Source organism: Hydra vulgaris, chromosome 08 (assembly GCF_038396675.1).
Source record: "Hydra vulgaris chromosome 08, alternate assembly HydraT2T_AEP".
NCBI classification, from domain to species: Eukaryota; Metazoa; Cnidaria; class Hydrozoa; order Anthoathecata; family Hydridae; genus Hydra; species Hydra vulgaris.
The window spans coordinates 23,440,001-23,451,159 of NC_088927.1; the positions used below are offsets into that span (position 1 = coordinate 23,440,001).

Below are 11,159 nucleotides of genomic sequence, written 5' to 3' on the forward strand. Positions count from 1 at the left end.
TCTTTTAGAGAATACATAAGAGAGACACAAAGAAAAAGAGTCGATTTACGGCAAGCTCTTTCTTTAAAAATTACCTATAATGTTCTATAAAAAGTGTTTCTGCACGATTGCAACGATATACTCGATAGCAAAAAGTTCTACAAAATGCGACGTATTCAAATATGTCGCATTTTAATTTCAAGCGTAACTGCGTCAAGATTTAACTCAAAACAAAATATATTTAAGAGATTACGCTGCAATTGATTCGCTTTTATTGCTCATCAAGTTTGTTTGATAGTTTGGAAAGATATATTGGAAATAGATTAAAAAGATAAATGAAGTTAGAAAAATTCAATCAACTATCTACCACAGCAAAACATTTGAGTTACTTTTTTTGAATGTTTTTAAACGCATGTACACGCATGCACTCATATATAAATATATAACTATATTTTGTTTTACTAATATCACAAACATTAAATTTTTATAATGTATTTGCTTGTTATATAGGGAATATTTTTTTGAAAAGACCATCTGTAGAATCAGTTAATTAACCATATCTATTTATTGTTTCTGTTGATAATGTTTGAACTTTTAACGTATACCTAATCGATTTTAAACATCGGTTGGTTAAAATCAATTTATGTCTAAAAATATATTTTGTTTTGCATTTATGATTTACGATTAAACATACTTATTACACATACTTTTTATTCATTTAAATCATCGTTTTAAAACATAAATAAAATACATACCAGAATTTTAAATAATATATAATAATAAATATCTTAAGTTTAGAAGAATATAAAGAAAAGAGGGCTTAAAGTTTACTATTGTCGTAAATTTGACACTTTTCGTGAGGGGAAAACAGTAATCGCTCTACTTCTTTTTTTGTGTGTGAAAGAAATGTTAGGCCATTATAATTTAATAAAGCTGCAAGAGAAACTTTGTTTTGGTGATAAGGCAATTAGTTTTTAAAGTTGCTATGTTGTAAGCTATCTTATCCAGTAAAGATGGATATATCCATGGTAGGCTGCCGTCTAAGGAGAGAAATTATATTAATATTTATGAAAATTTATCATGGTATCCCCACATTAGCTATATTCAATCAAAAATTAGTGAAACAATTGGTTTGATGAACCGATATCGTCCATATGTAAGAATGTCTCATACATATATTTTAACTTAATACATTGTTGTATTTACTATTCCAATATTACATGGGCTTGTACTCAACCAACTTAACTTTTCTATTTCAACCAAAAAAAAATTCTTTTTAAAAACATGCATGCCAATTTCTAAATTGGAAAAATAAATATATTTTCAATATAAATAAATAACACACAAAATTATAAACAAAAAACAGGCAAATCTCGTATATAAAATCTATATTTAACGACACTTAGTTTTTATGTATAAACTAAATATAAATTGCTTGATTCCGAAAAACGTTATTAAATATATCAATGAAAATGTGAACGAAACGTATTCTCAAAGAATAAACCAATGGAATACTTATAAATTGCAGAATTAATTATTAATTACAAGTATTCTAAATAGCAAGTATTCTTAATATAGAATAGCATACCGAAGACAAAAACTGTGAAGCTATTTTCAAAAAAAATTTTAACTTTTTTAACTATATTTTTTATTTTTTTTAATGATATTTATTTATAATAAATCATTTTTTCATTTTTATTAATAAGTTATGACGTATTATCGATGATTTTATGAGAAAAATTGTTTTAGTGAGCACTCTTCAATATATATTTGACCTGAAAGAATTGACTCCAAAATGTAACCCAGTGGGAAAAAAGATATCTTTAGACGAATAAAAGACGTCTTTTTTTATGACTTGTTATGTCTTTTTATAATTAGCTTAAATAAAGACGTGGAAAAGGCGTCTTTTAAAAAGACGTCTTTAAAAAAGAGGGCAAAAAGACGTCAATCGGTTGTGCGTCTTTCTCAAGACGTAAAAAGGACGTCGTTAAAAAAAATTGAGAAAGTTTTCATTTAAATGTCAAATTAAACAACACCCAGTAGGACTTTTCTTTCTTAAGGGAGGGAGAGGGAAAATTCACTAACGTTTCCCACTGGGAAACAACTTAAGTTGTTAATAAGCAAATTATTATTTGCTTATTATATTTATAATAAACAAATTATTACTTGAAAATTTACAACACGAATTACGATATTATGGGTTAGCTCATCTTTATTATGTTCTTATTGGCCCGTTTTTTGTCTACAAAAAACTTATATAAAACTTTTTTAACCCGGTTACCGACAATTACTATTTGCGGTTTGCGGGTTTATTTTATAATTTATGTATTAAATTAATTTATTATATAACATATATACAATATATATGTCTATATAACTATATATATATATATATATATATATATATATATATATATATATATATATATATATATATATATATATATATTATATATATATATATATACATATACATACATATTATTAAGCTGACCAACGTCCTCCTTTTTATGTAAGAGAGCGCAGCGCCAAAGGTAACTAAAACTAAGATTTTTACGGCGCTCTTCTACGCAAAAACGAGGATGTTGGTCACCTTAATATCAAATATATATATATATATATATATATATATATATGCACATGTATATATATATATATATGTTATTATTATTATTATTCTACAATAAAAGTTTGAAACTTCTATGAGCTGGGATTCTATCGAGACCCAGCTATAGTAGACTGACAATCAATTGAATAATTCCATTTGTTATTTTTATTTTTGAATTTATCTACCGTCTTTGAAACAACGACAAAATCTGGTAGACTATTCCAATTAGGTACTACACGATTGCATAAAAAATTATGTCTGGCTGAATTCCTAGTAAAACTCTATGGATTTTGAATGTCGCACCGCGTAGAACACCAACTGGGCCATTGACTGTTAATGGACTGAAAGTATAATTTTGCCACTCAACTATATTGAAGTTCTTGGAAGTTTTAAAATATTGTATCAGGTCACCTCTTATTCTGCGTTCATATAGAGTTTTTAAACCCAACTTAGCCAGGCGTGATTTATAACTCAGGTTCAGTAACTGAGGCAGTAACGTAGTAGCACGCCTCTCGACCTGTTCAAGGAATGGATTACAAACTGGTGCGCAGTACTCAAGCAGAGGACGAACATAAGATGTGTAGAGTTTGAGAAACATACACATATTCCATTTTTTAAAGGTTCTCTTGAACATTTCTAATACCATATTAGCTTTTTGTGCTGCTTGGTTTATTTGGTCAGTCCATTTGACCTTGGTGTTTATATGAAATCCTTGTGTTCGTTCAACACAGATATTCTCAAATTGAATTTAATTTCCAGCATTGTCCTCCATGTAAATAGAGTCATTAAGATACAATGATCTGCCGTGAAACTTCAAAACTTTACATTTGCTGATGCTAAAATCCATACACCACAGTTTAGGCTACTCACTTGAAAAATCTATGTCCGCCTGAACATGGACAAAATCAAGAACACTTTTTAATTTGACAACTAGTTGACAATCATCAGCAAACATATTATATATATACATAATATATATACTTATATAAAAAGTTTATATATTATATATATGTATGTATATATATATATATATATATATATATATATATATATATATATATATATATATATATATATATATATATATAAATATATATATATATATATATATATATATATATATATATATATATATATATATATATATATATATATATATATATATATATATATATATATTATAACATAATATATTAAAAACAACTTACCCCGTGAAAAATTTGTCAACTTACCCCGAAGACTTTTTTTTTAATAAACAGTCTATAGATCCTGAAAAACGGCAGCTTTGATAAAAAAGTCTGACTAGATATAGTAAACCAATTGTGACTGGAACTTTTACTTTGGTCGTTAAGAAAGTTCGTAGAACTTCATCTGTAAAGGTACAATGAGACAGGAAATAATTAAATATTTATATATCATTTTAAACTGTGTTTAATTATGAACATTTTAAGTACTTGTTGAATTATTTTGAATATTTATTAAAAAAGTTATTTAAATTTTATTATATACGTTAAAAAAAAATGTTTTTATGGAAAAATTTGAATATCGAGCATATATTAAAACCTGTGCTCTACTTGGAGTTTTAGCACAAGCCATATCCAATGAGTTGGTTTTAGTTCATGGTAACCAAGCTCCAAAATATAGTACAGTTGCCAAGTGGGCTACTTTATTAAAAGATGGTAGAGAGAGTCTCAAAGATGATCCTCGCTCAGGGCACCCTCGAACCACGCATACAGCTGAGAATATTGAACGTGTGCGAGCCATTATTGAAGAAAATCTGCATGCAACACATGATATAATTAAAGCCCTGACATCGATTAATCGTTTTACAATCAACGAAATCATTTACAACGCACTTAAAAATAGAAAACTAACATCACGTTGGATACCCCACGAGTTAACCGATCAAAATCACAAGTAGAGAGTTGAGGCATGTAAGGAAAATTGAGCCCTTTTCAGAAACGGCCCATAGAGATTATGTGATATTATTACAGGGGATGAATCGTGGTTTTATTTGAGACAAGTTGGACACAAGTCGGCTAATGCTAGTTGGGTCGGTAAAGGTGAAAGTCCAAGAACTATAGTAAGATGCGACAGGTTTCAGCCGAAAGACATGCTCTACATCTTCTTCAAAACAACAGGTGTTGTTCATTTGGGTTAAGTTAAAAAAGGAGACACCATTACTAGCGAATATTATATAAAAAATTGTTTGAAACCTCTTATATGCGAAATATATAAGCAAAGACCTAAAACAGGCACTCAAAATTTCAAATTTTTCCATGATAACGCTCGACTCCATGTGACTGAAACCGTCACAAATTGTCTAAACAGAGCTGGAATTACAATAATTCGCCACCCACCATACTCGCCAGACTTAGCTCCATCCGATTATTGGCTATTCGATTTGATAAAAAAAAATCTTGATGACGATACTGACGTCGAAAGTCAAAAAACTCGCATAACGAAGCTACTTCAAAGTATACCCAAAGAAGAGTATAAAAAAACGTTTGACAAATGGCTTGAAAGGATGCAACTTTGTATAGATAACGATGGACATTATTATGAACATTTGATAAAATAAAATTTAAAAAAACTATTCTTTTTTTTTTAATAGGGGAGTTCTACGAACTTTCCTAACGACCTAAGTACATTAATTTTTTTTTCATACGACTAACTATTTCCTTTGTAAAGTAAAAAGGAAGCGATGTTCTAAAAGTTACGTTTTTGTCCAAAAAACGCATAAATCTCAATATCATGTGCATGCGCGAATCCTGACAATACTTTAGTGAATGATGAAATGGTGAATAAGGAAGTTTCTGTGTAATTTTTGTCACTTTCTAATGAAAGGCTCTGAAGATAAACGCAGTTCGTCAACTTACCCCTGCGGCCAACTAGACCCGGTCTCCCCTATCTGTTTTCAATAACTTGGCTTTCATAGCAAATCTGAGAGGTGCAAATGTTTAGCTTGGTTTAAGTACTACATAATAAAATACATCGTTAAATTTGTCGTAAATTTCTTTATTATACTTATTTTTATATACTTTTAGACTGTTTACCGTTGGACTCCTGTCCCAACCATTCATTAATCCAATCAATTTTTTTTTTTTTGAGCTGTTTAAAGATCAATTTAAAAGCTGGATTAAATAACTTTTTATGCTATGAAATTGCACTGCATAAAAGCAATAAAGACTTTGATTTTTTTTTCTTTCTCCTACTTAGGTAAAGACCAAGATAGAGACTATGGATCAAGAAGTCATTTGATTGTTGAAAAGCAATTACCACACTCTGATTTAGCTAAGAAGATCAGAAACGCTTTTGACAATGGAAAACTAACGTCTTTAATCTCTCTACCTGACGCTACGAAAATGCTTGTTTCCTTTTAAAATGAAGTTTCAAAAGTCACTTTTTTTTAACTGTTCCCGCTATGTTGGATTTAAGGCTCGGATATAGATATGACTCAAACGTAGATGATAGCTTCACTTTATTAAAAAATTCAACAAACCAGTTGCGAAAGTTTAAGAACTATCCTGTTTGAAGAAATTCTTCAAAATATTTATCAGTTAGTTTAAGAAAACATATTGAAAAAATTAATGAAACGGTAAAAATAAATCAACGACTGAAGAAATTTGAAACTCTGGTACATTTTTCAATAAAATAATGATGTCATAAGTTCGAACATTAAAAATAATTATGTTATATTCTTATTCGTGAAAAATATTATTTATACAAAGGGGAAAAATAAATATAAACAAAAAAAAAATGTTTTTACAAATTGTTTAAAGAATAATTTTGATTTTACTTTAACAAGTTATAAGTTGTTAAAAGTTTCTATGTTATGTTTCTACTTCTCCTTTTTTTTATTTTAATTTTTTTTTGTTAGATTTTGTTTTTTCTCTATTTTATTTTGTTAGATTGTTTTTCCTCTTTTTTTTTTTGTTAGATTGTTTTTCCTCTATTTTATAAAAACACATTTATAGGTCTCTAATAGTCATAAGTTTTCAGAAAAAGTTTTTTTATTATTTATATTATTAAGATTACATTGTTATTAAAACAAAAGATCAACCATTTGCTAACAAAAATATTAACACAATATTATTGCTCACAGTGGTCTTAGAGGGCGTCCGATTTTGCACACAAAGTTTAATAACCGGATAAGTTTTTCATTAAATTTAAATATTGTGTTGAAAAATTAAAATCTTATTGAAAGATTACCACGCCTCATTATTGTCCCACATTTAAGTTATTTATAAGTCTAGTTTTTTGAAATAACAATCATCAATGTATGTATGTATGTATGTATGTATGTATGTATGTATGTATGTATGTATGTATGTATGTATGTATGTATGTATGTATGTATGTATGTATGTATGTATGTATGTATGTATGTATGTATGTATGTATGTATGTATGTATGTATGTATGTATGTATGTATGTATGTATGTATGTATGTATATGTATGTATGTATGTATGTATGTATGTATGTATGTATGTATGTATGTATGTATGTATGTATGTAAGTATGTATGTATGTATGTATGTATGTATGTATGTATGTATGTATGTATGTATGTATGTATGTATGTATGTATGTATGTATGTATGTATGTATGTATGTATGTATGTATGTATGTATGTATGTATGTATGTATGTATGTATGTATGTATGTATGTATGTATGTATGTACATATATATTTCTGGGTAAAGAGTGCTTAATACTAAAGTAGAGCAATGTATAGTAAAAACTGAGTAGTTATAATACTCCATTTCTTGATCGCTAAATTGTGTGAAACTCAAAGTTTCACACAATTTAGCGATCATTAGATGTTACCAATCTTAAAAATAACGAAATAACAAAAAAATATATTAAAATTACTGGAGAGTGTCTTTGATAGCATTAAAGTTATTGATACTTAGTTTCATGAAGACACTTAAACACAAGTTTATTTCGTTTAATAAAGAAAATGGTAATGGAATTATGTAATATTTCTCCATCAAGCATAAATTGCAGGATATATCTTGTTATTATAAATAATTACAATAATCAAACAACATTTTTTCAACTAATCAATGAAGAATATACCAATATCATTAAAAAAATATATTTAAAATACCTAACGAAGAAAATAGAGCTTATTATTACATAACGAATGATTTGACTTTTTTTTTTTTGTACAAGAAAATGCCACCGCAACACCCAATCTTGTAAGTTTTGAGTATGAGTTATTAAATATATTAAAAATCTCTTTTATTACTATCCATAATGATTTTCAAAAGCAAGTTTTTGTAACCTTAATTCTCTATCGTGTAACTACCGACAGGTTGATTTGAAATGGCAAATCAGTCTTACTTAATGGAAAATGTTTATTGATTTATGATCGATTTATGTCCACTTAACGGAAAATTATTAAGTAAAAAAGTTATTTATATAAGTAATGTTAAAATAAATCCACAAGATGAAAATATCTATTATATTGGATTTACAGAAAAAACTTTTAAAGATCGTTTTTACAAGCATAAAAAATCTATTATTTACGAAAGTAAAGCAAATTTCACAGAACTTTCTCAATTTTTGTGGAGTATTATAAAAAGGGTTTACATCCCATTAGTTATCTAAGTTATTTGTCCAATTAATTTCGCAAGAATAACATAGAAGATTATCAGATACTAAAATGTTATTTGAAGCTTGAGGAAAATGAGGGTCTTCTTATTGATTCTTTGTCTTTATACCTTTTTTACCTGGTATTTTAGACGACTGACTTTGTCTCAACTTTTTTTTTTCTTCTCTTTTCTGTGCATTTTTCGCTTTTTGAGTAGCAGTGGAAATCTTTTTTGTTCTCTAGTAAATTTCTTTGCAGCTTGTTCATCTAACTTTTGTTTTTTTGATGCTTGTTCAGCTTCATCGTAAGCTATGGCATCCGCCGAAGTCATATTAGCTGGTCGCTTTATTCTCTCACTTTTTTGAACTCTTTTATTTAGAGTTGGTGTCAATTGATCTCGAAGCATATTTAACACTGATTTGTTTATATCTTTGCCCACTTGTTGAACAGCATTATTCAAAGTAGCAAAGCTTTTAAGCAAAAATTCACGATTTGACATTCTTGACGGTGTGTTAGGTGTATTGGTAGCATTTCCCGTAACTAATGGACTAGATACTGTTGAAGAATCAAATAAATTTTCAATGATGTTGTTTTCGACAGCTTGAAACACAGCACCAATGGAAGTTTTTTTAGAAGAAATTTGCAAACGATCGAGTGGAAATATACCAGTATTTTTGAAACCACTCCGTGCATTTTCAGGTTTAAACCCACCATTTTGGATGAGATCCTTAAACATGGCCGGAAAATGTCGATTAGTCAGGCTTTGACTGTGATTTTTAGTCAAATAACTTTCGACAATTCTCTTCCATGCGCCTTTTACTGTTTTAAAAACGCCAACATCTAGTGGCTGTAAAAAATGGCTGGTATGAGCCGGCAAACCCCAAAGTAAAATAGAATTTTCTAAAGCTTTTTTTTTCAACTCTAAGCTCATATGTGAAATATGGCCATCAAGTTTTAGAACTTTAAATCCTGAAAGTTTGTTTGCGTGAGGCAAAAAAACTGTTTTAAACCACGACAAAAAATGTTCCGATTCCATCCAGCCTGAACTACTACTGTTATAATAAACATTCTGGGCACCGCCTTTGCACCAGTCTTTCATAACATGTTTGCCTTTATAAATTATTTGATGAGGTAAATAATTACCGAATGAGTTAAAACAAGTCAAGATTGTCGTCATTTGCTTTTCATTCGATGGTGCTAGCTTTTCAGGGTTTTTTGTTCCTTTTTTACAAATTATTTTGACTTTGCCTTGATCAAATTGCAAACCAGACTCAGCACAGTTAAATATTTGAAACAGCTTATCGCCTAAATTATGTTCATTATATGCTACTGCTAATTGCTCAAACCAGTTGTCAATTATAGCTGGTTGTGTGGCCACAGCTCTAATAGTTTGCATACCGCTTACTTTTCTTGGGCAAATTTCTTTACGATATTTATTCATGAAACCGGAGTACCATTTTCTAGTCGGTTTGCCGTCTTTGAATAGACTACGTTGGTTTGATTCTTTTAAATAGTTTTCAACAACAATAAACACGTCTTTTCTATTCAAGCCGAAGTCTATATCACTCATAAATTTTAATAAATCAACAATAATAGCTTCAGTGATGTTCTCATCTTTCTTGGCGCTCCTCGATTATTAGATGATCCTTTTGTTTTGTCAAAAAGTGTAGATTTTGCCACATTATAACACTTAGCAGCTGGTACGTATGACATTTTTTTTTTCAGTAATAGCTTGAATAGCTAGCTGGATTCGACTCTCTCGCTCTTCTTTTTGTTTAAAATTATCCATATTCTTTAATACAGATATACAATTAACACAAATGCGCTAACTTTATGGATGCTAAAAAAAATAGCTGTATCTGGATTAGTGTCAATTATTTTTTCCCTGGTGGCTATTTTATTTTTTATTACTTTCATGAACATAATATATTATATTATGTGCATGAAAGTGATAAAAAATAAATTAGCCAATTGTTATTAACTGTATCCGGGACTCAAAAGTGTATTGCTGTTTATAAATATGTTTATTGATGCTGGCTAATTTGTTTATTATTTTTTTTAGGTACATAAAATAATAATTACCTCTATCCGGAATTAGGCGTCTTTTTTTTTTGGCTGGTAGCAAATTTGTTTTTCATTTTTTTCAATTATTTCAAAAGGTAATTTAATTTTTTTTGGCTAAAATAATCAGCATAAAATTCTGCACAAAATAGTGTTTTTACTATGTGTTTTTATTTTTTTGTTGCAAGTTAAAGTTATTTTTTTCCTTTTTTTTGTTTTTTTAGTTATGAGAGATTTCAAATTGAAATCTTTCATGATTGCATTAGTTTATATAATTTTTTTTTATATTTTTCGATTTGTCTGGTAAAGACGTTTATTAATTAAAAAAAATTATTCATAAATTCATTATATTAAGGGAGTTATGAAACTTTTTACTAAAACCATCCGGAATTAGATTACATCCGGAATTAGGGGTTTTTACGGTATAACTTAATCACCATTATTAAAAAAATAAGCAAAAAAACAAACTAATAGAAACAAAGTTGAAAAAAAAGTTCAAAAATAGAAAAACAATAATAAAAAAAATACCTCTAACTTTACTAACAAATAAAGTTTTTACAGCGAACTTCACAGGTTCCTTTACTTTTTCTTTTAGTTTTTTTAATGCTGGTCGGACATTTAAACAGTTGTATATATTTTTAAAACTGTATCTATATGTGTATGTATACATTTGTATGCGAGTGTATGTAGGCGCGTATGTGCATTTCTGTATGCATATGTATGTGTGAGTATATAAATCTATATCTGTATTTGTGTATATGTATGTCAGTGTTAGGGTTGCCAGATATTCTATTTATCAACCCGGGACATCATAACGGAGGACGAATGCCCTAAAAAATTTTTTCTATGAGACTATGGATATATTTAGTATACTATTACTTTTCCTTCTTCATTACGTAACTGTATTT

General features: G+C 28.4%; 2 protein-coding genes and 1 long non-coding RNA gene across 4 annotated transcripts in view; 2 read left to right on the plus strand and 1 right to left on the minus strand.

Annotated features, from left to right (window-relative positions):
* Nucleotides 1-525, plus strand: part of LOC101241758 (uncharacterized) — an 18,929-nt gene extending 18,404 nt beyond the window's left edge. For both annotated transcript variants that reach the window (XR_010639993.1, XR_010639994.1), the window contains one exon: nt 9-525. This is a non-coding gene — a long non-coding RNA (uncharacterized LOC101241758). The remainder of the gene's footprint in view (nt 1-8) is intronic.
* A 3,590-nt stretch (nt 526-4,115) lies between these two features.
* LOC136083142 (protein GVQW3-like) lies at nt 4,116-4,508 on the plus strand. The gene has a single exon (XM_065802549.1). The coding sequence runs from the start codon at nt 4,116-4,118 to the stop codon at nt 4,506-4,508; it is 393 nt and encodes a 130-aa protein (XP_065658621.1).
* A 3,848-nt stretch (nt 4,509-8,356) lies between these two features.
* Nucleotides 8,357-9,760, minus strand: LOC136083143 (uncharacterized). Its single transcript, XM_065802550.1, has one exon. It carries the CDS (start codon nt 9,758-9,760, stop codon nt 8,357-8,359), a length of 1,404 nt encoding a protein of 467 aa, XP_065658622.1.
* Nucleotides 9,761-11,159: the final 1,399 nt, after the last annotated feature.

What these genes read in the sequence shown, in the direction of transcription:
- LOC136083142 (XM_065802549.1), top strand. Translation starts at nt 4,116, where the DNA reads ATGGAAAAATTTGAATATCGAGCATATATTAAAACCTGTGCTCTACTT.
- LOC136083143 (XM_065802550.1), bottom strand. Translation starts at nt 9,760, where the DNA reads ATGAGTGATATAGACTTCGGCTTGAATAGAAAAGACGTGTTTATTGTT.